Source organism: Pteropus medius, unplaced genomic scaffold, assembly GCF_902729225.1.
Source record: "Pteropus medius unplaced genomic scaffold, Ma_sr-lr_union100, whole genome shotgun sequence".
NCBI lineage: Eukaryota > Metazoa > Chordata > Mammalia > Chiroptera > Pteropodidae > Pteropus > Pteropus medius.
The window spans coordinates 1,553,811-1,578,964 of NW_024352789.1; the positions used below are offsets into that span (position 1 = coordinate 1,553,811).

Sequence of the window (25,154 nt, forward strand, 5' to 3'; positions counted from 1 at the left end):
CCTGTTCAGAGCCATTTGAGACCCGGAGGGGGCAGTCAGAGGGACCCCACGCTCCAGTCCTTCCTCTCACCCTAATCTCTGGCCAGCTGACCCTTCGCCATTTCTCCTCTCGGGTGAAGCAGATCTTTGGGAGGCTGAGGCAGGGGTGGGGCCTGAGGGCTTCCCGAGTCGGCTCTGCACAGCCGCTGGCTGCAGCGGGGACCCAAGTCCAGTAGGGGCAGCGATGCAGGGGCTGGAGGCCCCGGGGAGGGGGCGGGGCGCCGGGGCAGCACTGGGCGCTCGACCTATCCGCCCGCCGAGTGTGGGGTGGGGAGTGTGTTCCCCCACCTGCCTGCCCAGCCCCCGTAACCTCTGTTCACCACGGGGGGTGGGGCAGCCCAGCCAGGGGCTGGCCGGCGGGGGCATGGGGCTCAGTCACTGTCTGAGCCCACGGCAGAGGACCCTTTCCGTTTCCGCTTCGTGGGCTTCGGCTTTGTGTCCTCTTCCTCCTGGAAGAGATGGAGGGGGTCACTAGTCTGGACCGCTGCTGCCCCGGCTCCGCCCGCACCCCCACTCCTGCTCCCTAGGCCTGGCAGGGGCCTCACGGAGGCGCTGCTGGAGCCCGACTCCTCCTCGGCGTTGGGCTGCGTGGTGCCCTTCCGGCTTCGGGGGCTGGGCACAGCGGCCTTCCGCCGGCTCTTGGGCGGCTTGCTGGACGAGTCCTCATACTCCTCAGCCAAGGAGAAGAGGTCGCTGAACCTGACAGGCGGAGAGGGAGCTGTGGGCACGGGGCCGCCGACCTCCGAGCCCCGTCCTCTTCCCGCCCCTGTGTCCAGCTCGCTCTTGAACCCCACTGTCTTGCTGGGCACCAAGTGTGTGTCCCGAGCTCGCCCCCGCCCATCCGCCTTCTTCCACCGCTTCCCAAAGCCAAGTACGAGGAGCCTCACTTCATCTTGTGGGCTTCGTCACAGCTCGCCTGCACGTGCTGCAGGGCCTGCAGAATTGGGGTCTGGCTAAAAACTAGGGGGAGAAGGAGGAAGAGCAGTCAGGTGCCTGGAGCTTCATAAAGGCACCCAGGGGGGTCTCCTCCTGCCCCCCCCACCCAGCTCCAGTGGGCGGAGCCTCAGCGAGGGCAGACGCACAGTTCTGCTTGGTGTTGGTCAGGTTGAGACGCAGGTTGTCCAGGTGCTCCAGGATCTGCTCCAGCGTCAGCTGGGCCAGCTTGCTACTCGAGCTCCTCAAGCTGGGGGAGGCCACGAAAACGGGGGTCAGGGTGGGGGTCGGGGCTCCAGGGGTGCTGGACACCCCCGCCATCCCTCCTGAAAAGGCAGGCGGCCCGTCGGGGCGGGGGACAGAGGGCTGGGGGAGGGGGAGGGGTCAGGGAGATGAGCTAGAACAGGGACCAGCCACAGGGCACAGGGAAAAGAGGCGGCGCAGTGGTCCTCGGACCACTAGGTGTCGCCCGCGAGCCGCGCGGGCCCCACCTCTGCCTCTTGCGCGGGAGGCTGTTGTTCTTGATGAGCAGGGACTTGATGTGTTCGCCCAGCAGCTCGTCGTGCTTCATGCACCAGTGCCGCAGGATGCTGGTGGTGAACTGGTCGTCGGGGTGGCAGGGCCGGCTCAGCACCATCTTCACCATCTCCTCGCTGGGCCTGCGGGCAGGCGGGGGCCGGGCACGCTGCTCACACCGCCGCTCCGGGAACCTCCGGAACCGCAGGCTCGTGCCCGTGCTTACTTCCCAAACCCCAGAGCCCCACCGCGGCCACGCCCGAGGCCCTAGGCCGCTTCCTGCTCTCACGTCCCTCTCTCTCCTCTGTCTGGGCCAAGGAATGCCTGGTTTCATCCTCTGCAGAAGCCATGAGACAGGAAGTGAGTCTCTAGCTCTGTGCCAGCAGAGGGTGCGAACGTGCGTGCGTGCGTGCGTGCGTGCGTGTGTGAGGAGAGGCCACCAAATGCCTCCTGCCACCACAAAAGCTCAGATCAAATAATCGACAAAGTAAGCTCTTTCAGGACAACCTGGTCTCTGAATATCACCTATGCCTATGAAAACTAATGGAGCCTGATAATTACAACCTAAGGGACAACTGGGAGCAGACAGGCTCGAAAATCCCTTCCCTGCTCAGGATCTCCAGTCCCTCTAGTAATGCCTCAGGAGAGGATCTGACAGAAAAACTTGCCTTCTCCAACCCTCCTGCTCTTGAGACTGTGGCCTGGTCTCCTCATAATGGACGGAAGGAGCCCACAGGCTCTGGGAGCCTAACAAGGGATTAGGGGGGGGGGAGGGCGGCGGCAGGCAAGAAGGTGAGGAAAGTGGTGTATGAGCAAATCTGACCACTCTCCTCCTCAGGATCAGCAAAATAGCCTCGAACTGAACATGGGGAGGAGGCAGAGCCACAAGGTCTGAAACCACTGTGGGGCAGAAGCAAGTGTCGCTCCACCCCCACCTCCAGGGCAGCTCAGTGGAGGCCAGGAGTAAAGTCTAGAGAACACAAGGTCCCAGGGGCTGCTTATTTGTAATCACTTTGGGGAGGGCAGAAGCCCATGTCAACAACAATGGAGTAAAAAAGAAATGTATTAAGGGCAGGGCTGAAGCCCTTGCCCATATGCCAAGTTCCCAAGTGTGGGGCTGGGGGCTCAGGAGACCGGGGGGTGTGGGCGGGCGGGGGTGAGGAGGTGCGGGTGGAACTCACTTCTCTCTCCGAAGCTGAAGCAGGAGGCAAGAAAGGGCCTCTGGGTGCTCTGCGGGGAAGGGCAGAAGCCGCTCAGAAACAGCTGAGGGTCCAGGAAGAAATCCTGGCACCTCTCCCACCGCCCAGCGACAGCCACGGGGAGGGCCAGGCCAATCCCCAAGCGCCCCCCCAAGCCCACCCGTGTAAAGCCCCAGTGCCTGGCTCAGAGGGGCCCGCAGGACTCGGCCAGGTACAGAAGGCTGACAGGGAGCCTGCCCTCCTGCAGGGCACTTCGGGGAGCAGGGGAGGGGTGTCCATTCAGCAACCCATAATGGGCCTGGGCCTGGGCCTGGGCCTGGGCCTGGCCGGGCTGGGCGTGTCCTCAGGGCCCCGCCCCTGTACAGCCTGCTCACCCTTGTATTTGAGGTGCTGCAGGATGGGGATAATGGTCTCCAGGGGAATGTTGTGGGCCAGGAAGAGCTGCCACGCGCAGTACTGCTCGAAGGTTTCCCAGTCCAGGCTCTGGACTTCGAGAGAGGGAGAAGACACACGCTCTCTCTCACGCACACGCACGCACGTGCGTGCACACACACAGCGAACCCACTGACCACCGGCGCCCGGAGCATGGATGGCAGTGACCCTAAGCCCACACATATATGTCCCCTCCCCGCACAGCTGACGCCCAAAGCCATCACACAGCTCTGCAGGCGGAGGGCCGAGGTCTCTCTCCCTTTCACGGAGCAAGAAACAGGTCGAGAGAGACGCGGCCCACGCCCACTGGGGGGCGGGGAGCTCTAGCCCACTCTGCCGGAAGCGGCTCTCCTGCCACTGGAACACACGTGGCCGCTCCCATCGCCCAGCGTGCCCGACGGTCCGTCCACTTACTCAGAATGTTGAGAACTGAGTCTTTTCGAAACATGACCAGGTTCCCCATCATCACGTGGCAGACCAGCTCCTGGAGCTGAGGAGGAGGAGGAGGAGGAGGAGGAGGAAGGCAGAACCCGGACGTAAGTGGCACGGGGGAGAAGCAGGAGGGCGCGTGGGGAGTCGGAGGGAACAGAAGCTGGTTTGATGGGACGGGAAGGGCCCGACAGGTGCCGGGGTCTCTGAAGGACAGAGCGGTCTGGGAAAGCAGCAGCAGGCCTGAGTGGTGCCCACAGGTCTGTCTGGGGCAAAATAGTTAAGTAAAAGCGCCCCTCACGCCCTGATGGCAGGATAGGCAGCTTCTCCACTAGGCCATCATGTCTGACCCGTCCCAGCCCGTGATGGGGGTGGGGACTGCAGGAGGCCAAGCTTTGGACCACAGGTGTGGGGAGGAGAAAAGCCAGGGAAGGACCGGGCTGCTAAGCTTCCTCCCTTACGGACGGGGCACCTGAAGTCAGGCTCGAGGGTGGACCAACAGGGCTACAGCCTCTCGGTGACCGGGGACTGCTGCACGTGCAAAGGCCACGGTCTGACCATTCCCGCCCTGAGCCCAGGGAAGGCCAGTGGAGAGCAACAGCCAATCCCTCACTTTCCCCATGGGACGGGAGTGCCCAAGGCACGTGGGGGAGACTGGGGAGCCTGGCAGGACTGTGGCCCGCCTGCCCCTCCAGGCTGCGCCGTCCCCCCAGCCTGGGCCCCGTCTGCAGCCAGCCTCTCAGGCGACAGCTCGACGCCCACCTGTGCAGAGTCGATGACGGCCACGATCATGTTGAGCAGCTCCCCGCTCCGCAGGGTCTCGTCTGGAAACTGGGGAGGGGTGAAACTGAGGCAGGGTCCAGGGCGTGCCCGGGGGTGGCTGGTGAGCCAGACACGGTGCCTAATGTAAAGCCCTAAGCAGACCCAGCAGCTCCGAAGCTGGGAAGCTGAGCCTCGGGGCACTGGCCTCAGCCAGAGAGGAGGCTGCAGCCTGCACTGCGGAGGGCGTGAGGGTGGAGGGTGCGGGGTGGGCAGGACCCCTCCTGGAGAGGCCGGTTCCCCGGGGACGGAGCAGGGGAGGAACGACTACGGCTGGTCATCTGCAGCCTCCTCCCGCCCGCCCCTGGCTGCCAGCTGCCAGCACAGTCTCCTGTCCCACCATCCCCCCACCCACTTCCCATCCCAGGGCCTTGCACCAGGGGAGGCAGAGCAGACACCTCCTCCGGCTGTGTCCCAGCTCCCAGAGGAGGCTGTGGGTGACGGTGGGGGTGGGGAAGAGAAGAGAGCCGAGAGGCGAGACCGGGAAGCTGGCAGAGTGTGCTGGGAGCCCTGTCTCTGGGGGCCAGAATCGTGGTGAGCCTCTGGTTGGCCCGAGAGGGCTGGGGAACCCACCCTAGGGAGGCCAGGGGAGGGGAGGCCAAAGCAGGGAAGCAAGAAGAACAGGCTCAGGCCCAGCTCACCGCACAGACAGAGCACAGGACAGGGACTTGGGGGCGGGGGGTGGGGGTTAGACCTCTTTCAGCCTTTACTAAAGCGAGGCGGAAGCAGGGGACACCCCACCAAGGCCGGAGGGGTGCAGGAGGGCTGGTCAGGGCTGCGGGCACCGAGGTGGGCACAGCGCCACCCACCCCAGACCCGGCAGCGGCTCTGACCTCTGTGTAGATGGACGGTGTGAGGTGGCACAGCAGCCGCACGTCGTCCTCCTGGCAGGCCTTCATGTCCATCATCAGGCAGGTGTGCAGGTCGCCCAGCTGTGTGGCCTGGGCGAACGACTCGTACAGGTTCATCTTCCCTGCGGCGGCTTTGCTGCAAGAGGACCGGCTGGGCCTCAGCCAGGCGCCCGGCCCCAGCACCCGGCCCCAGACGCCCCCGAGGAGGGCCCCCCCAGAGCCCCTCTGCGGCCCTGCACGACCTACTTCGTGCTCTCCCTGCTCCCCAAGGGCTCGGGGACTTATGGGCACCAGGAAGCACTCTTCTGCCTGCCCACCCTTCCCGGACGCCCCAGGCAGAGCCCCGAGCACGACGAGCAGGCTGCCAGTGGGTGAGTCTGCACAGGCGAGGGGGCTCAGGGGAGGCTGGAGAAGCTTCCCCTCCCGCTCTCTGGGCTCCGAGCCATCAGGGCAATGACACGTGGAGACCCCGCCCACACGACACACAGAACTTAACTCGTACCGGGTTCTAGGCCTAAATGGAATAACGGAAAGTATAGGCTTCTTAAAAGAACCTGTGAGCTTAAATCTTCAGGACACCAAAAGCAGAGTAACAAAAGGAAAAATAAAGTGGACTTCATCAAAATTTAAAACTTTGGTGTTTCACTGGACGCCATCAAGAAAGTGAAAAACCACCCGCAGAATGCAAGAAAATACATGCAGACCATATATTTGAAAAGGGACTTGTAACCAGAATACGTAAACAACTCCTAAACACCAACAAGGAAGACAAATAACCTAATTAAAACGTAGGACAGAATTTCGACAGACATTTCTCCAAAGAAGACATACAAATGGCCGATAAGCGTGTGAGAAGATGTTCCACACCATGAGCCATGAGGAGAATCACGTCAGAAGCACAGCGAGGTCCCACCTCACACCCACGAGAATGGCCAGCACCAAACAGGCAGACAATGGAGAGAGGGCGAAGAGCTCAGAACCTCGCGCGTCGCTGGTGGCAACGTAAGTGGTTGCGGTTACTCCTGAATAATAGTTTGGCAGTTTCTCACGGATTTAACGAGTTACCATCTGACCCAGCAATTCCGCTCCTAGGTGTATACCCAGGAACACGGAACACACACGTCCACGTGAAAACGGCAGCTCTAGACACGACGAAGAAGAGAAACAGCCACTGCACAAACTGCGACGTGCCCACACAGCGGAGTGTTGTCGGGGAATGAGGCGCCGACACGCGCCACGGCAGGGACACGGGAAAAGCCGGTCACGGAAAACCACACGCCGCATGATTCCGTTTACGTGAAATACCGAGATCGCGCACGTCTACAGAAAGCGGATCGGAGGCGGACGGGGCTGGGTGAAAGGCGGGTGGGAACGGGACCGCTAACGGGCCTGGGCGATGACACTGTCTCCATCAGACAGCAAGGGACGGCCGTGCAGCTTCGTGAATGCTCTAAAAACCACCGAATGGTACACAGCAAAGCTGTTACTAAAAAGCACACGTGGACAGCCCTGGGACGAGAGCTGAGGGTGGGGAGCAGCTCTGCAGGAGACGCCGGCCAGGATGCTCCCCGACCCCTGACAGGTGGGGACCACACCCACCTGGCGCGCAGGTAGTAGAGCAGGTGGTAGCCGATCTTCGGCTGCTTCTGGTACAGCTCGGAGAGAAGGTCCAGGAGCAGAGAGAAGCTGCTGTTGTCCTCCTGCATCTGGCACAGGTTCCTGCAGGCGGGAGGGAGGGGCAGAGCTCTGCCGGGGGCAGGCGCCGGGGCTTCTGGGGGCTCGGGCTCCCGTCACCAGGACAGAAGACCTGAGGGCTCCGGGAGGGCGGCTGGCAGAGCAGCGTCGCCCTGCGGCTGAGCGCTTACCTAAATATCAGGTAGAGTGGCTTCCCCACAGACTCCTCCAGGGACCTGCGGGCCGGAGAGGACCTATGAGAGCCCAGGTGGGTAGACAGGGCAGCTGTGGGCCAGAGGCCAGTCACAGAGAAAACAGCTCCCCAGCAGGGAGCCACACCTGGACTGTCAACATCATTTAAGGTGAGATTCCTGCCCCTCAGGGAGGGTCCAGGCAAGGGTCTGACCAGGCTGCAGCCGTGAAGGCCGGGGCCGCCGGCACACCGGTGTGGTGCCAGTCCCTGCCCCAGGGCGCTCGGCGTCCCAGGGCTAAAGGGAACCGTTGCTTACACGATTCTCAGGGCACTGCGATCCTTTCTCTTTCTCAAGCCCACAGCAAGCGGCCTCTCGGGCTTGGGCTCTGAGAGGGTGCTCTGCCTCCCTGAGGCTGGGAGCTGCGGGGGTGGGGGGTGGGGGTGGGTGCCTTACTCTTCGGTGACCTCCTCCGGCAGCACCTCCCCCCGGAAGTGGGCCTTGAAGAGCTCCTGCAGGCAGGATGCGAGCACGGACAGCTGCTCCGAGTCGAAGTCTTCCTGGGTGGCGAGACGAGGTGGGGGGAAGGCCGTCGGACTCCAGCCTCACTCCAGCCTCACTGCCCCAGCACCCAGAGCCTCCGGACGTGTCAGCTCCCACCTCCCCATCAACGATCAGCCAGCTCCTCCCCCACCAGAGGGGATGCACTGGGTTGGGGAAGAGGGGGGCGGGGAAGAGTCTGCGGCGGAGGCCTGGGCTGCTCCCTCCCTGAGGCGGTGGTCTCCCCTCACCTCCAGGACCTGGTCCACAATCTCCTGCATGACCTCGCACTGGGCCTCTGTGTCACTGCAACACAGAAGGGAGAGGAGACGTCAGGGCTGCAGGTGATGGCAGAGGCAGGACACGCGCCCAGGAGAGTGGGCACCAGCACAGTCCCACGCGCCAGAACAGAACACAGGGGCCCTGAGGGCTGAGGGCTGGGGGGAGGCTCGGGGCACAGTGTGCTGCTCTCTGGCCACAGCCACACGGAGAAGGGGCGTCCTCACCATCCTGCTTAGGCTCGCAGAGGCCCCTCCCCTCAGAACCCAGGGAGTGAGAACTGGGGTGCTGGAGAGCGAGGCTGCCCCACTCCCAGCCCAAGCCCCCTAAACTGCAGAAGACATCTCACGCAGCTCCAGCTACCTCTCCGTGCACCCAGCATGTGCCCTCCCAGCCCACCACCCTGCCACTCTGCTGCCCCACTAAGCACCAGGCAGAGCCCGGGGCTGGACCCCCTGGGCCGGGCGCACGGGCTGTGCTCACCTGCCCTTCTGCAGCTGGAGGACCTTGTCCCTGAGAGACTCGTCCAGCTGGTCGAGGTACGGGGTGATGTCAACTGGCTCCTCCACGACCGTCTCCTTGATAGGATGGAAGCGAAACTCTCTCTTCTTTCCTAAAGGGGGTGGTTTAGGAAAGAAGTCACTCTGCCTGGACAGCGACAGAGACAGCCCCCGAGCAACCTGCCCCTCCTCACGGGCATGCTCGGCGCCACGTGCGTGCCTGCCTGCAGCACCTCCCGGACGCGTGCCCGCCCGGCCCGAGGACTCGAGGCCGGGGCCATGCCTCCTTCCCTGCTTCGGTGCCCAGCGCAGGGCTCTGCACCCTGGCGTCGCACCCAGCACCCCTGTGGATGAAACCCACCCGGAGGCAGAGGTGAGAAGGACCACCGAGAGGCTGCTCCTGCCAGCGGGGCCTGGGCTGACGCACTCCGGACAGCCCTGGCTGCGAGCCTGACCTTTGCTGTTGAGATCCTCCTCATCGTCACTGAAGGCCGCCTCTGCGTTGTCATAGCAACTCTCATCCTTGTCTGACATGTGGTTGTCCATCTCCATGGAAACTGGCTCCTCAATTTTGACTTGGGAGTAAAGAGAGACGAGACGTTTGATGGCCTCCCATGTCCTCTCACACGCCCCATGCTTAGAGCAGACTGGAGGACAAGTGACAGAGTGAGGAGTCACGGCCCTCGTGGAGCACGGACCCTGGAGGGACCAAGCCCCACCCTCCCGGCCCCCCAGGACTCGCGGGGCGACTCTGCTGGAACAAAACAGCACGGGCCGTGACTCCTCCCGCTCAGCTCAGGAGCGGCTAAGGCCAAGGACGGTCCCGAGTGCGCCTCAATGTAAAACCGAGCTGGGACGTCCGGCCCCACGGCGAGTGAGTGTCCGGCACTGGGAGCAGGACGTGACACCCAGCAGCGCGACGTCACCAGGCCCGGGCCAGGAGGACAGGTGGGCAGAGTCGAGGTGACGTGAACACGTCCCGCGAACGCCTCTCCCTGCTGAGGACAGGCGAGCCGAAGACACGGGAGTGGAGGCGGCAGAGGCGCGCGGGGCCGGGCGCGAGGCGGCACGAGGGGCGCGGGGCGGCGGTGGACAGCCCCGCGCCCGGCCTGAGCCCGGGTCTCCGGCCCTTTGGACGCGGTGACGGAGGGGGAGGGCCCGCACCTCCCACGGGTGGGCTGGGCGAGCCGCAGAACTCCGGAAACTTCTCCCTCAGCATGGCCCGCAGCTCCTTGTCCAATTTGGGGTTGTCGAACAGGGGCGCCAGGTGCCTGTGGGGAGCGCGAGCAAAGGTCGGCTTCGGAGCCCCTCACTCCGAGCCCGACGCAGGTGAAGCGATCGGCCTGAGCCCGACCAGTAAAACTGGGCCACGCTCAGACCCCGCACAGGGTCACCGGGAGACAGCGAAGGCATGAAGCCCTTTGAGCGCGGCGCACATGGCGACAGGGGAGACGTTGCTCTGAGAGCCAAGAGGACACGTGTGGCATCTGCCGTGGAGCCCGCGCTCCTCACGCCTCTCTGGGGACAGGGCCCACCCGTGCGTGGCGGGGTCTGCACACGCCCGACCTGCCGAGGCCCGCGAAGCAGCCGGCAGCCCACAGCCCGGCCCCGCCCACGTCAACGGGGCCCTTACGCCAAGACCCGCTTCTCCACGATGTGGCTCAGCGAGGAGAAGACGCCCTGTCGCACGTGGCCCTCCAGCGGCGGGTAGAAGTTGGGGACGATCTGGAAAGGGAGGCGGGGCGGACGGTGAGCGCGGCCCCGTCCAGGGAGCGTGCTGCACGAGCCCCAACCAGCGACTCTGGCTCCGATCAGAGGACCCGGGGATACGACCACGGGAAGGACCGGAATGTTCCCGCCCATTCCAGGCTGTTGAAACGGGGACCTGCTGCTCCTCCAGGAGCTGAGACTATTAGGTAGTCGTCTCTGAGGCCGAGGAACCCCGCAGAGACATGGACAGCCGGCCACGGCCCACTGGAGACAGTGGGGCAGGGAGGGAGGACGCCTGGCCTGGGGGGACCACGCCCCCTCCTGCCATAGGCCGAGGGCAAGGGAAGGCCTCTTTGCAGCCCGGAGGTCCAGGGGGCACACGCCCGCCCCGGCAGCTGGGCGCGGAGGGCGAGGACACGCACGCGGCACATGAAATCCAGGAGAGTAGCGGTGATGGCCGGGTGCGGCTTCATGGAGTGATGCATGACCAGGATGGCTGGCTCTGCGGACACACAGCGGGAGGGCCACTTCGGAGCCTGCTCCCAGCCCCACAGCCCGCTGGCCGACGCCGCCCAATGGCCCCGGACACTTGCACTTCTCCCTGCCCCCCATGCCCCCCGGGCAGACCACAAAGTAGACAACCCCCCAAAAGGCTGGGAGCCCTCGTTCCCGGCACGCAGCCTGCAGGAGGGCAGTGGCAGGAGAGGAGAGGCACGTGGCTGGCCTTTTCTACTGCAGACAGCACCCCAAGTCCAAGCCCAGGCGGTGGGAACAAGGGGTGAGTGTCGCGTGGCCCACCCAGCAACCTCCCTGCTAGGCCCAGGGAGCACCACCGGGGGACTACAGAACTGCTCCGGCCACGCCACCACCCCTCCACGCCGCCGCCCCTCCACGCCGCCGCCCCTCCACGCTGCCCTGAGGTTCGGGACAGGCCACGCCGAGGCCGCCAGCGGGCAGGGGTGGGTGGTGCTGGCTGGTGGCAGCCACGTACCTATGTTCATGATGCTGTCCTTATCTGGGCTGAAGAACAGCCAGTCATAAAACAGGGCCAGCTTGGCGTTGGACGCAGCGACATTTGACTGCAAGAGGGAGGGGAGGCACGAGGGCTGGTTTCAGCGGCCAGCTCCCCTCCATTCGTTCGCCCAAGGCAGGCCCCCGGGCCAGACCCCGCCAACCACAAAATTCAGGTCTAAGGGAGATGGGGTGGGAGCTCCACAGGGGTGCGAGGTACAGGGCACCCAAGTCTATACGAGTGTGAGTCCCTTGTGGTCTCGCCAACCCAGGGGCTGGGGCTCGGCCTGGGTTCTCACACACCCTGAACACACCCTGGTCCTATAAGGGGGGACGCCGGGGCCTGGGGGTCCCTGGTCACCCCTGAACTGAGAGGCACTCATCTGAGCCTTTGCTGGGCTCCCCAGGGACATTGCTGAAGGAGAGAGCCCCGGAGGAACCCGCTGTTGTATCTGAGTCAGCACATTCCAAAGGCCGGTCGGATGGGGGAGGGAGAGCCTTTACACAAGAGGTCAGAGGGCGACTAGATGCCAGAGACAGACAGCCCCCACCCCAGCACGGGGGTGGGGACGTGAGGTGGGGGGCAGGGGGGTTGCTAGGCGTAAGGAGCTGGGGAGCACAGGCCCTAAACCTGAGAAAGGATGGTTCAGGAGAAAAGCTGCATGTGGCTTCTGGAAGATGGACACCAGACACCCAGGCTTGGGGACTGGCAGGCAAAGTGCAGGTGAGCCCATCCAACCCCACCCCAGACGGGAAGAAACGTGCATGAGTAAATTTCTAGGGACAGGAATTTCTAGAAGAGGTGGGGTAAACGCCGAGAGGCCAGCAGGCAGCGAGTGAGAGAGGGCCTTCCGGGGCCGGGAGACGGGGGAGCAGGAGGGGAGAGGGACCCTCTGCCACCCATGGCCTCCGCCCCGTGGCCCAGCTGCTCACCGTGCATGTTGTCAGCAGCCAACCAATGATGGCCCATCGGGGCAGGACATCTGAACTGAGCACCTCATTAGAAGGGTGGACAACCCCACAGATGTAGCGAATGAGGTCGCAGCGTAGAGACTGGCTATCTGGGGTGGACAGGTACTGGCGCTGGAACCAGTCCTGGTATCGCTTCTGTTGACCAAACCGCACCTGGGGGACAGAGACGTTGGAAAGAGAAACTTGGCGGAGAGGCTGGGGACCCTGGGCAGAGGAAGATGAGCACCGGCCACCGCCAGGTGGGGCCTAGACTTCGGCTGCTCGCCACAATGTACTCGTTCACGCGCACTGTGTCTCAGGCCGCCCTCCTCCGGGACGACCTCCCAGATGTTAAAGAACACAGCGGAGCATTTGTTCTGGCCACCGACCTGATGCCACGTTTACCCCCGATGCTGCTGTAGGCCACGCCCGGCTCCCTGCTCCCACACTGGCTGCGGGCTCCCAGCCACGAGCAGCACCTCGCCTTCCCTTGAGCTACTTGTGAACAGCGACCCGGGAACAGGAGCTGAGCCCGTTCACCCCTCGGCACTGACTGGCTTTCCAACTGTCACTGTCTGAGGTACGTGGACCTGCCAGCCCCCCGTAGCAAGGCCTTCCCCCGACAGACTGCGTGGTGGCAAGCAGCGACACCCGGTCCCCAAATTCAACCCCAACAGAAAGCAGAGTTAAAGAAACCCCAAAACATCTAGACCCCACTGTCTAGTATAACTTTCTACAAATGTAGCTACTGACACCAAGGTACTGAAGTTTTCATTTCACTTAGTTTTAACTACTTAAATCGCAACACACGGCTGGTGGCCACCGCGTGGGACAGCGCAGACCCAGACAGTTCTCCCGGATGACATGGGGTGCTGCAAGCTGGCTAGAGCAGCGGTCCCCTGATGCCAGACTGGCCGCAGAGGAGCTGATGCCCAGCGACTCTGTTAAAAATAGATTTCTCAGTCTGACTGTCCAGGACAGAGGGATCTAGGAAGGGGTATTTTATACACGCTCCCCGAGCAATTTGCTGTTAGTCAGCCATGACTGGGAACCAGAAGGCCAGCGGTCTCTTCCTGAGAGCTCGTGGTCCCCCCCGGGGGGACAGTGGGTTTCCCAGAGTGAACACCTCGCCCTGCCCTTCTGCGGCATGTTTCACACTTGTCAGTTACGTTGTTGATGCACAGTTACTGGTTTAACGTCTGCTTTACACAGGCCAGAAGCATCATAAGCGCTGGAACTGTCTCTCTTACTTAACACTGTATCCCCAGTTCTTTCTTTTTTTTAAATAATTTTTGATTTTTCAATTACAGTTGACATACAATGTTCCCTAGCTCTCAGCACTGTGCCCAGTGCCAGGTAGGTTGGGGGCATCACCTGACCAGGACTCCACTAGTCAGCAATCGATAGTGCCCAACCGATGGCTGGAGGCAGTCCCACTGGTGCCTGCAGCCCCCGCCTGCCGGCACAGGCGAGCTCACCCGGGAGGTCATGAAGAGGAGCTTGGTCTCCATGTCTGGGGTTAGGCGACATGCCAGAAATTTCCGGGACGTTCTTGACTGAAGCAGCTGCAGGATGCCTGCACCAAGCGGGCAAGGGAAGAGAAGAGAGAAGCCTGAGGACCAGGGTGGACGGAGGCAGGTGGGGAGCCCGGGCCAGGTGCTGATGGCCAGTGGCCTTGTTCGTGGGGAAATTCCAAGGCGACACCAAGACAGGTCGGCGCAGGTACAAGCGAGGGTTTAACCAGCACCGCGTGTTCTGCTCTGGCCACCCACTGTCCCCGGGACCCAGAGGGGTCTCTCCCACTGGCCGTCTGGAGCCCCCCACGCACATTATTCCAGCTGGCAACGTGTGGGCAAGTTAGGGGGGAAACGTGGGAGTCCCTAGCCTCTCTCCCTGCTCCTGAATGTCCCGTCACTGGGTCCCGGGACCACTGTGCTGGTGGCAACAGCGTGAGCTCTGCAGTCAGACAGACCTGGACCCAGACGCTGCCTCTGACACCTACTAGCTGCGTGGCCTTGGGCAAACTACTCAAGCTCTCCACCCTCGTTTTCTTTATCTGCAAACACGGAAAGTAAAACCTCTACCGTACAGGGAAGTCTGAGGATTGAGAGTTCGCGTGCGCCTGGCACACAGCGGGCACTCACGACTCAGCGCGCGCTCAGCGTGAGGGCTTGCGAGGCAAACCCCGACTTCCTCTCTCCCTTCCTGGCTTCCCAGGCCCTGGACGACTGCTTTCGTGTTGTGTGCATGTGCACACGCACACACACGTGCACACGCGTGTGCGTGGTAGAGGTGACGTGAGGGAGCAAAGCTGCAGGTACCGTTCAGACCGCAGGCAGGACCCCGGGGAGGGGAGAGGGACGTGGAAGGGCCCCGTCAGGGAGGCACACGGAGCCTCTTTCCCTCCCCCACAGAGGATTCCGACCAAGCTGGACCCTTGGAATTCAGAGGCGGGACCGCGCCCAGGAGGAGCCTTCTTTTACAGGACTCCGTCCAGCCCCGCTGCTGACTCAGTCTCACGAGCTGACCTCTGACTCCCCCGCTGGACTCAGTGGAGCTGGAAACTGGTCATCGGCTCACCTCCTGAGCCAAACAGCTGTCGGCAGATAAGGGGAAGGACAGTCCCTGCCTCGCATCTCCTTAGGAGCAGGCAGTAGGGTTAGGCTGGAGCCCGCCGAGGAGGGCCAGTCTGGGAACCATGGCCAGCTGTAGTGGGCAGAGCCCGCCTGGTCCCGGGCTTCCTACGTCTGACTGCCAAGCCTCTCCTACCCACCAACCTCTGCCTCTTGATTCAAGTGGCCCATACGCACTGACCTCCCGCCTCGAGGACAGGAAGTCGGCCTTTACTTACCTGTGAACTGAGGACTCAAGGCTTGCGGGTTATGGATAATATCTTTCCAAAGCAGTTCAAATTCTGGTATCCTGGCAACATTCTGGAGTAGCCTTACGAGGTCCCGGCCAATCATCAAGCATTCCATGAACTTGATGGGGGGAGGGGTGGACAGGAAAGAAGAAAAACACGGATTGTTTACCCGCTGCAGGGAAAGAGGGCCGAAGGGATTACACGATTTCTCCTGGAACCAAGGGACTGGCTCCTGGCTGTTCAGGGCAAGAGAGTGAGAAGTCGGGGGCTGAATTCACGAAGAAGTTACTGGAAGCTGCTGAGGCCCTGCTGGCCTTCGCGTTAGCCTTCTGCCCTTTCCTCCCAGAACTGTCTTGATCCCGGTCGGGACAGGACTGGCGAAGTGGCCCCAACACCTCACCCCAGGCTCACCGGGTCTAAGAGACCACCCTGTGGTAACGGGCCTAGTCTGTGCCTGCTGTCCAGAAGGACGCATTAGCCACGTGTGCCTAACGTGCACTTAAAATGTGGCTGATTCAGCTCAGAGGCTGAATTTAAAATTTTTATCTAATTTTAATTAATTCAACTTAAATTGCCACACGTGGCCAGCGGCTCCTCATTAGAGAGCACAGCCCTGGGGTCTTCACGCGGGAGACCTGAGAGTGGATGAGTCACACGGTGTGCAGGTGTGGGGATGGCCACGGTGGGCGTGCAAGCGTCCACGAAGCTGACGGGGAAAACCCCCAGACGCCGAGTGACAGGCAGCATCTCCGGGGAGTATGGCCATCCCTCGCCGACGGCCCGCCCTCCCGCCTCGTGTGTCTCGGAGTGATGGAGACACACCCGGCCCCGAGCCACCCCCATGTCTCCGCACGGAACCCGGGGTACCCCGACCCGGTGCCAGCCCCCCACTGTGTTGTGCTCACCCGCTCCCGCAGCAGGGCGGTGCAGAAGCCCACCTCCTTCTGCCGCAGGGCCTGCAGCTGGGCGGTACCGTGGTGGTCGACGATGAGGCGCAGGTACGTGTACACGGCCATAGCCACCAGGAGGCTGCTCTTCAGCAGCCACTCCCTGCGGGGACACGGCCCTGCCGTCTACACTGCCCACCCCTACCCCGCCCCCAGCTCCAGGGCCTTAGAAATGCCTGCGGCTGGCCTGGGAGTCGGGTCTTTGGTTCCCTGACTGCTTGCTCACGCTGTCACTGCCGAGAGCTGTCACCTGGCTATGGTGGGGACGACTTCCCGCTACTCTCCTAGGTGCCCGAGAAGGATAACCGCTAGATGAAAGCAACTTCTCTTTACCACAGAAATGTGCCGTAACTTTTACCCGGCTCAGACTGTGGGGAGAAAGGTTTGCAGCATCCCTAAGCCAGCAGCTATCGAGGCGTGATGCGAGGATGTCTGGGGACCACCGAGACCCTGTGAGGGCCCTGGAGGTTTCAGAGCAGAGTGTCAGCCCTTCCGCCATGCCCGTCGCAAGAGCCGGCCATGCCACCAACCTTTCCCGGCTGTCTAGCCACTGAGCCCACTCTCAGACGCTGAGTCACCTGCCCTAAATCACAATCTGAAAAGAAGGACGAGATTTTGGATGGCAAAGCCCATTTTCCCAAGAGCTGTAGAATTTCCCTGCAGGAAAGGGGGTGATGAGCTGTGTGCACCCCGCTGCTTTAGAAGAAGGGGATGTAGGGGGGAGAGTCCAAAACCTCTAACGCTGTCTCTAAGTGCCCAAACTGGGGAGCCGTCCCCCACAGGCAAGCAGCTTGTAATGGCTTTGCCCCCCCTTCCCCCCTGCTAGAAGGAGGGGGCCAGGGGAAGAAGCTGGGGAGTTTTAATTAATCCAGCTGAGCTACATCCTGGTTCCGGAAAAGTGCTCAGCCGCCTAATTGAGAGACGCTGACCTTTCCTTTCACAGAATGGAGGCGGCAGCCAAGGACACTGTGGAGGGTCCCCTCCCCCGCCGGCTACCTTTGATTCCACAGCCCTGGAGACACTTGGGAGGGAGGAGGGAGGGATTAGGGGTGTCCAAGAGGACAGCTTTACACGTCCAGGGGCTCACCGGCACCAAAGCCTGAGTGCCCGGAGGGCAGGAGGAGAGGCAGGCAGTTATGGGCCAGTGCTGGGGTGGTGCTGACCGCCCGGACCAGGGGAGCTCAGCTTTAAGGTGTGGAACGGGAGGTGTCCGGCCCCAGGAACAAAGTGAGAAAAGCTACTTTTTAGGAAGGTCGCTGGCAGACCTGAACCCTGGGATGGGTGGCGAGGACACGGGGAGGAAAGGGAGGCCCTCTGGCTGGGGATGGCGGACAGGCAGAGGCCCCCAGAGGCCGGCGGAGGCCTGGCGGACCGGCCACGGCGCTGCTGCGCCAGGAGGGACCGCCTCGCCCCACCGCGCCGCAGGCCCGGCCCCGGACGCTAGGCGGCGCTGCGCGGCAGACGCGGCGCAGCCCGGGACGCGCGGCGCCCAGCGGTGCCCAGCGGCGCCCAGCGGCGCCCAGCACGCACGTGTGAGCGGGGCGGGGCCGCGGGAAATACGCGTACTGTCAGCCCCCTCAGTCACTCGACTGTTAGGACTGTTACGGTGTTCTCGCCCCGAAATGGACTCTGAAATCCAGCGACAAGAGAATGAGGCTACAGACCAAGAGGAAGGCCTCAGCCCCCAAAGGGTTCTGATACGGAACAGCTCGTCAAACTCTGGTCCTTCACTTTGACGGGAAGGGATAAATCAGCGGGAACACCCAGCATGGCCCCCTAGGCCCTCTGCCCCACTTGCCTCCAAGCTGGATCCGCAAACCAGGGCAGGTCTGGAATCCACCCCCTCGCCCCCACCCTTCACAACAGGGGGGTAGGGATGGAAAGGCCTGGAAGGGAGGAAAGGGGCACCTGCCAGGCCTGGGCACTTGGCTGGCCCTGCTGTGCTGAGCTCATGCTCCCCCACCTCCCCCGAAAGATAAACATTCCAAGGAGGTCTGGGTCAAAAATAAACCCTTATCAGATGGAACCGGTTTTTCCTGGGCCCTGAGCCTTTTCATGAAGACCTTCCTTCCCCATCACCCTCCGCCACATGGCATCAGCTCCCGCGCTTGTCACTGACACACCTGCCTCTCTGCCCGCCTGGGCCTCTCCAACCAGGTGCTGGGCCGCCTGCCAGCCTTCAATATGCCCCCTGCCCGGCTCCCACGCCCCCCCGGCCGGCTCCCGCACACCCCCGCCCGGCTCCCACGCCCCCCGCCTGGCTCCCACGCCCCCCGCCCGGCTCCCACGCCGCCCGCCCGGCTCCCATGCCAACCACCCTCCCTGGCCACCCTACCGCTGCTCCGTCAAGACGTCCAGAACGCTCTCCGCCAGCCAGATGTTCTTTGCCGTGACATCCCCACCTGACCAGAGGGTGAGAGAACCCAGACTCAGATGGGCTCTACTCAGTGGCTCAGGTGACCCAGCTCATCTCTCCACTGTCCCCCTGGGCCGTCCCGAACCACCGCCTGTCACTGATGGTCTGAGGGCTGGAAAGACTGCCTTTTGTTCTGTCAAGCTGTCAAGTCCCCCCCTTGGCCTCCAGAGGGAAGGGAAGGGAAGGTTCTAGATTTTCCCAGAAACCAGAGCTGCAGCTTTTCCACAGACTGGGGGTTGGAGTGGGGATACTTTGACCTTCGAACAGGCAGGTCTGGGAATGTGATGGGAAAAGCCCCCGCCTGGAAAGAAAGGGTGAGATCTCAGATGGGGCCTGAGAGGTGCAGGTGGCTGGTCACCATGGCCGCCCAGCATCGGGATGTCCCAAACCCTGTGACAGGCCAAGAGTTTGTTTCCAGCTGTCGCAGTCTTCAGTGCCTGCTGTGGAACATCCCAGGGCAGAACTGACATGCAGTGATGCCAGACCAAAGTCTCAGGATGAGAAGTGAGGACTGGGGGTGCCAAACAGGGAAGAAAATGCCGGGAGAGTGGATAAAAATACCCCGCACAACGCCGTATCTGGCCCCAGGTCAAAGTCAAAAATTCAGTGTTCACACAGTCACGGAACACACAGACGAAGGTTTGTACACATGAGAACAGGAGCATCGGCGTGACATAAAATCCCAAAGATGAAGCAAAGAGCCAGTGGGCCGCGGTGAGAGGGAGGGGCAGGGTCACTTTTAAACACATGCCATGCCATGGCCAGGCCTCTTGGATATTCAGTGGCTCGGATGTCACTGATGCCAAGGAGATAATAAAACCTAAATGTCAGGGTCCGTTCTCTGACTTAGTTCGTCCCTCAAACTGGCCCTAATCAGATGTCATTATTAGGGAGCAAGTGCTCAGAATGAGGGGGTGGAGCCAGGGATGTCTGGGTTTCAGAAAGCATAACATGATGGGAAAGCATAACATGATCTCCCCATTCCTTCCAGATCCTTCCTGATTCAATACGCCACGAGACCCGAGTGAGGACTGGCTCACGCAAGCCAACTATTCTACGGCAGGCCCTGAGTTTGGCAGGAAGGAAAATGAGGCACGACCCTGTGATTTTTCCATTCCTTCCTCAAACACGTGGCCGGAAGACGGTGGTGTCAGGAGTGACGGCGAGCGGGAACCGAGTCGGCGGGCACCCGTCCCCCTCCGCGGCCTGTCTCCGGGCCCTTCCCCTTTCCCCTTCTGCTCGCCATCAGACTCACCGGCAATCTGCTTCATGAATGTCATGCAAACGCCGTCGGCTCCCAGGACCCCACCCTTCACCAGCTCCCGTACCAACCACACCAACTACAGGAGAGAGGGAGAGAGGTGAGGAGGAGGGGCCTGTGGACCTGAGAAACGGGCTCGCCCACCCCCAGACCGGCTAGGCGCGCAAAGGCGGGGTGCGTCATCCCCATCCCTCCTCCCGCCCCTCAGGAGAGGACCTATCCTCTGCTGTGATTTTGAACCGGCTCTGTCTCTTCTTGCCTGCCTTACCTGAGTGCGACAGGTGTCCTGCAACTTCAAATACTTCTCCATGAGTATCTGGTTGATCTTATTCAGGACGATATTCATGCCGTCGCGACTCACCAGAGCCAAGTCTCGGTAACACTGCGAGGGAGAGGCTCGTGAGTGTGGGCAGCTGGGGAGAGGCTCCCACCCCCCACGGCCCCCTCCTCGTCAGCGTGAACACCACCAATGGCACGTGAGCAGCGATGGCAGACTTTCCACTCTGGACGCTGGCCTTCCACGGGCTCCTGCACCTCAACCTGCCCCTTGCTCCGCCACGTGGGGGTGGGGACGGAGCCCCTCTCTGGTAACGCAGAAGAGCCTGCTAAGAAAGGCTCCCTGTCACCCTTCCTCCCTTCTTAGGAAGCGTCACGCCGTTTGATGCCACAGGCTGAGCAAAACCAGGCGGAGGCCATCTGCTTTTCATCTGCCAGTAAAAACTCACCGTGGAATGGGTCTGGTTGAACAGGCCGGAAAGGATCCCAAAGAAGTTTTCCAGCCTGTGCTGACCCAGCCAGATGAAGCAAGGAGCTGGGAGTATCAGGGGAAGAGGCTGGGGGGCCTGGGCCCCGGAAAGGAAGGGCGGAACCACGCCGGACTTCCCGAACTAGACATCTCCCTTCTCTTCTCTGGGCTGTGCCCCTTGCCGCTGCCAAGCGCTGAAGAAGCAGGGCTCCTTACGCATACCCACCCCGGGAGGGGAGCGGGCCGCCTGAGTGCTTGCTTCCCCCTCCCGCCCCAGAGACCAGCCCCCTGGAGCAGCACCTCCGGGGGCCTCATTAGTGACCTCCTCAGCCTGCTGAGTTCTATGCTGCCAGGGTTTCAGCACGAAGGGCGAAATTAGGCAGGCAGCATCCCACGACCTCGGACGGCTGGAACGAGGCTGGCATCAACTGTACTAGCAATTGTAACAGCTAACGGGCGTTGTCACCGTGCACAAACTTCGCATATGTTATCGCATTCGAATCACGTAACAACTCTGAAGTGGATACTGTTTGTCGTTTTCTCTATTTTTATAGATGAGAAAACAAGCAGAGAGGTTAAAACAATTCGACCCAGGTCACATAAGAGATGACGAGAAGAACCAGGATCCCAGTCCAGGCAGCCAGATTCTAGACTCGGCGCCCGCTTCCACCCCTATGGCAGCATCAGCAGTGACTGAGAGGAGAAGACGCTGCTGGGGACGGTGGCTCTGAAGCCACTGCAGACCTGAACGCTTTCTAGGGGGTCGTGAGAGAAGGGCTTCTTAGGGCCAGCTGCTCTCTGCCCCTGGCGTGACCAGGGACTCCTGAGAGATCGGCTGCTGTCGCTTCCCTTGCCTCTCCTGTCTTTAAGTCGAACTAACTGAGCTGATGAAAACGCCAGCACTTCGAGATCCCCGCGTGCCACGCTCTTCACGCCCAAAGGACAGATCCGTCCCCTGCCTCGTCGGGGGGCGGGCTGGGGGGTCCCAGGTGCAGGCGAGGGAGCAAGGAAGAGGTAGGGGACCAGTGCACCACTGCCACGTGTGTCAGCGAAGGCTGGTGGGCCCCCCGGAGTGTGAGCTGCGGAGCCGGGGGTGAGGGGTGGGGAGAAGGGAGGGCAGAAGGAAAACCGAGGTCGGGCCGGAGACAGACGACACTAACCAGAGAGCCCTGTCTGCTCAAACGAAGCGAACGCCCCAGAAATGTGGAGTCGGCCTGGGACCAGGGAGGGGGACGAGTCCCGGGAGACACAGGGGCAGAGGGAGGGGCAGACGCCATGTGACTGAGTGCCCGCTCCTGGCTCCTGCTGGGGCCGCATCGACCGCACCGCTGCTAAGCCACGGCGGGGGGCACCAGGAGCATCCCGTGCCTCGTGCTGCCAGTTCCCCCGCCAGCCTCTGCGCCTATCTGTGACTGGCTTGGAAGGTACACAGAAGGGGGAAGCTGAGTGGGCAACAGAGAAAAGCTGAGTCTCAAGGGGAGGTGACAGGCTAGCGCTGGGGTAGCACACCCGCCCCGACTGTGCTGGGGGGAGATGCCACCGCCCAGGCCCTCAGGCCTCCAGCTCCCCTTCTGCAGCTGCCCACTCAGTGCCTGGGCCAAGAACCGCAGGGCCTGTGCCCTTGACCCCTGAGGAGAGACCAGACCCTTCCGGGCACCTACTGCTGCTGAAGCCTGCAGAGCCGAGGCCCGCGCCTGAGCCCCTTCTCACCACGGCCCTCTGCCAGGCTGCTCCCAGCTGCTCGGACGTCAAACAGAAAGAAAGAAACTCGAGGAATATGAACATTGGTAAGAGGTGCCAGGAGGGCCGGTGACAGTCAAGAAGGTACAAACGGAACAAAATCCACTCCCCACCAACACCTAACCTGCTCTCAACTGCGTTCTCTTGTTCAATCTGCCCTAGTCCCACCCCCAAAGATGTCCTGGACAGCTGGCCCCTGACTCTGAGCTCGCCTCCAGGTGGACAAGGCTCCTCAGCTCACACCTTCCCAGAGCAAGGTTCTCCTGTTCGAGACTCAGTTTCTCCTACCCGCTGCTCTGTCAGCGCCTGGGAGGATGTGGGCACTGAATCTCCGACCCATCACAAGGGTGGGAATTAACCCCAGAGCCAGCCTTAAAAAGCACGCCCCTCGTTGTTCGGCTGAAGCCTAAAACAAGGCATTCGATCTGTCCTCACCAGCAGCTCTCACCAAACTTCTGCAGGACGTGAGCGTTTCAAACATCATGGCCCTTTCAGGAAGAAAGATCAAAGCACCACGGAGATACGCCACGGATTCTCCCACCGCGTTCTGACCTGGCTCAAGGTCGCTGAGTGAGTCACCGATGGCCCCTCACTTGCCTGAAACTGAGTCCTGCTATTTCCCCATCGCCACCCGCTCTGTCTGGAGAGGCCTGACCTGGGGGCCTGTCCACCCAGGCGGCTCCCAGGTGGGGGGGTTCACTTGAAAAGCTTTAGCATGTGGACACAACCCTGGCACAGCCGTCCACCAGCAACGAGAGCCCAGGTGAGGGCTGTGGTCACCCCTGCGGGGCTGTCACAGGGCAGAGAAGCCAAGGCGCTCCAGTCCCTCACCGTGTCCAAATTCACAATGCAATAAGCATTCGTAACGCAGAGCCCTGTGGCCCCTCGCTGCCAGGCCAGGCAGAGAGCCAGAAACCCCCCGCTCCTGTCCCCAGCGCTGGGGGTCCTGACCTACCCTAGCATTCAGATCCCACCTGAAACAAAAGCCAGCTGGCGAGGTGACCGCACTGAGATGTCTAAACGAGGCGTCACCTGCATTTATGAAAAGCCGCACAGAGGAAACCTAACCATACCCCACCCCTTCACCCCGCCTTTGCCAACAATTTATTTAAAATAGAGGGGCCGGACGGGGTCACGTCACCGTTTGACATCACCGCTGGAGACGTTCATTTGTCTTTAAGGATCTTGATGATAATAAAATCAGTATGAAAATGAAATGCCAATTTAACTCAACGAGGTCCCAGCACAGAAGGGCTTGTAAAACCAAGGACTTGTGAATACTTGTGCCCCACACCTGCCGGCCACTCCCCCCCGCTCCAGCTGGCATCAGAGGAGGAGGCACAACAGGCTGCCATGCTCACGGGCCATGCCCCTGAGGTTGACCCGAGCAGCTATGCCAGGGGACCACGGGCACCCTGCCCCGTCCCTGGGGATGACTTTTCCTTGGTTTTCCTTGAACAAACGACAATGTCTCTGACCTCTTTACAGGTAAGCTAGGGGCACTCTGGGGAGAGGGGAGGAAGCCACCAATCTCACATGGCCTTTCAAGATAAGTAGATGAGATGCTGTCTGGACAGACCCAACAATGCTGTGCACAGAATGTGTCTGTTCCTGCCGCCCTCCCCTGGCCTGGGGGGGGGGGCGGTCGGGAGGGGGACAGCAGGTTAAACCCCTTGACTCCAGGTTCCTCTCTGTCAGCGTCACCGTCAATGCCGGACACACTCCTAAACCATCACGCCGAGACCCCAGGGACACAGCTGCTGGCAGGGGAAGCGTGGAGAGGCCAAAGACAGAAAGGACAGGATTCAGGGGTCACCCTGCCAGTCCCCCGCCTCAGGGAAGGCCCACGTGAAGTGCCTCATGCAAAGCGGGCTCCCCCGCTTGTGAGGAAGCCAGGTGGGTTTTCTCCTGTGCGCCTCAGAAGTCCGACTCCGGGTCCCCAGGATTCTCTCGTCACTGCCCTGTCACCACCTCGGTGGCCCAACACCTGCTAAGCCAAACCCTACTCACTGCGGTGTCACCTGCTCTCCTCACCTGCCAGGGGCAGGACCTGCCAACGGCAGGTCATGCCTTCTGCATCAGGGCTCCCGTGGGACCCGCTCGCAGCTGTTCTAGTCTCTGGATTAAATCTCGCTCTTTTAGCCTCAACTCATAAATCTAAAATTTGAAACTCCAAATGCTTTTTCGCTCTCGCAACTGCATTTTCTTGCCTTTTAGCTTCAGAATCTAGAGACAGAGAAACTTTAGCCAGAGGAAGCAGGGAGTTGTCCAGCTCTGGTCGAAGGGTCTGGGGCTATGCCAGCTGCGCCCTAAGTCCCCGTGTCCCCAGATCACATCTGGGAAGGGCTTGTGGGTCCCGCAGGGTGTCCTACCTTCTGGGCTTGGGCAGGTTCAGTGAGGACGAGGGTGAACAGGCCCAGGCAGACTTCCTCGTGCTGGGGGGGCCCTTTGCACACCTGAGGTACGAGAAAGGAAAAAGCTACTTGTCACTCACACAGGAGGAAAGCTCTGGAACACAGTTTCTCCCAGAAACTTGGGACTCCCGTGTACCCCACAAAGGAGGATCAGCAACTCTTACACCTGATGACTTCCTTCTCCTGACAGTGACGGGCCCCCTGCTTTAGGGGAGAGGTGGAGGGACCCTTATTCCTTTCTCCAAGGCTTGATGTAGGCCCGGGGCAGAAAATAAAAAATGTTTAAAATGGAAAACTCCTCCTCCATGTCCTTGGCCAGGCCTTAACAGCCTTCAGGGCAGGGAGCTGCCAATACAGCCAGTAATGGAGCAGCTCACACTCGCTCCAACCAAGACCCCGGGCGAGTCACTGAACCTCTGGCGTTTGTCAGGTGAAGACAGCATGAGAATACGATGCTAACAGCAGGAGGTAACACCTCCCAAACATTCATGATATACCGTTATCCTAAGTCTTACACGTACTATTTAAAGCCCTTTCACCCTCACGGACTGATTAGGAAATGTAAAAGATTAAATATGTGAGAAAGAGTTGTAAAGAAAAAATTCACTATAGAACTGAGTCATTCTTTAAAGTTGTTATTGAAAAACGCCTCAGGCTCTAAGTGATGGATGCTCACAGTGAGAGAGAGAGAGAG

General features: G+C 61.4%; 1 protein-coding gene and 1 long non-coding RNA gene across 5 annotated transcripts in view; one reads left to right on the forward strand and one right to left on the reverse strand.

Annotated features, from left to right (window-relative positions):
• Nucleotides 1-6: 6 nt before the first annotated feature.
• INTS3 (integrator complex subunit 3) overlaps nucleotides 7-25,154 on the reverse strand; it is a 32,548-nt gene continuing 7,400 nt past the window's right edge. Inside the window, exons 3-30 of one of the 3 annotated variants that reach the window (XM_039849879.1) lie at nucleotides 24,419-24,502; nucleotides 19,830-19,943; nucleotides 19,556-19,640; nucleotides 18,220-18,286; nucleotides 15,843-15,987; nucleotides 14,926-15,055; nucleotides 13,553-13,650; nucleotides 12,057-12,248; nucleotides 11,104-11,191; nucleotides 10,535-10,614; nucleotides 10,036-10,127; nucleotides 9,567-9,673; nucleotides 8,858-8,977; nucleotides 8,386-8,515; nucleotides 7,875-7,929; nucleotides 7,540-7,643; nucleotides 7,084-7,146; nucleotides 6,818-6,937; nucleotides 5,201-5,354; nucleotides 4,311-4,379; nucleotides 3,534-3,609; nucleotides 3,062-3,175; nucleotides 2,670-2,718; nucleotides 1,464-1,631; nucleotides 1,122-1,222; nucleotides 927-999; nucleotides 585-738; nucleotides 7-488 (exon numbers count right to left, since the gene is read on the reverse strand). In XM_039849879.1, coding sequence (XP_039705813.1) covers nucleotides 411-488; nucleotides 585-738; nucleotides 927-999; nucleotides 1,122-1,222; nucleotides 1,464-1,631; nucleotides 2,670-2,718; nucleotides 3,062-3,175; nucleotides 3,534-3,609; nucleotides 4,311-4,379; nucleotides 5,201-5,354; nucleotides 6,818-6,937; nucleotides 7,084-7,146; nucleotides 7,540-7,643; nucleotides 7,875-7,929; nucleotides 8,386-8,515; nucleotides 8,858-8,977; nucleotides 9,567-9,673; nucleotides 10,036-10,127; nucleotides 10,535-10,614; nucleotides 11,104-11,191; nucleotides 12,057-12,248; nucleotides 13,553-13,650; nucleotides 14,926-15,055; nucleotides 15,843-15,987; nucleotides 18,220-18,286; nucleotides 19,556-19,640; nucleotides 19,830-19,943; nucleotides 24,419-24,502 — 2,910 coding nt within the window. In that variant the 3' untranslated portion in view covers nucleotides 7-410. Of the gene's footprint in view, nucleotides 489-584; nucleotides 739-926; nucleotides 1,000-1,121; nucleotides 1,223-1,463; nucleotides 1,632-2,665; nucleotides 2,719-3,061; nucleotides 3,176-3,533; nucleotides 3,610-4,310; nucleotides 4,380-5,200; nucleotides 5,355-6,817; nucleotides 6,938-7,083; nucleotides 7,147-7,539; nucleotides 7,644-7,874; nucleotides 7,930-8,385; nucleotides 8,516-8,857; nucleotides 8,978-9,566; nucleotides 9,674-10,035; nucleotides 10,128-10,534; nucleotides 10,615-11,103; nucleotides 11,192-12,056; nucleotides 12,249-13,552; nucleotides 13,651-14,925; nucleotides 15,056-15,842; nucleotides 15,988-18,219; nucleotides 18,287-19,555; nucleotides 19,641-19,829; nucleotides 19,944-24,418; nucleotides 24,503-25,154 lie in introns of those variants that run through there. The other 2 variants (XM_039849880.1, XM_039849881.1) reach the window with 2 other exon arrangements.
• On the forward strand, nucleotides 18,140-24,755 carry LOC120592263 (uncharacterized). Of its 2 annotated transcripts, XR_005650084.1 has the most exons (4): nucleotides 18,140-18,939; nucleotides 19,292-19,661; nucleotides 19,770-23,942; nucleotides 24,545-24,755. It is a non-coding gene; the product is annotated as an uncharacterized LOC120592263 (long non-coding RNA). The 2 variants fall into 2 exon arrangements; XR_005650085.1 differs by lacking the exon at nucleotides 24,545-24,755 and having other exon boundaries at nucleotides 20,205-24,516.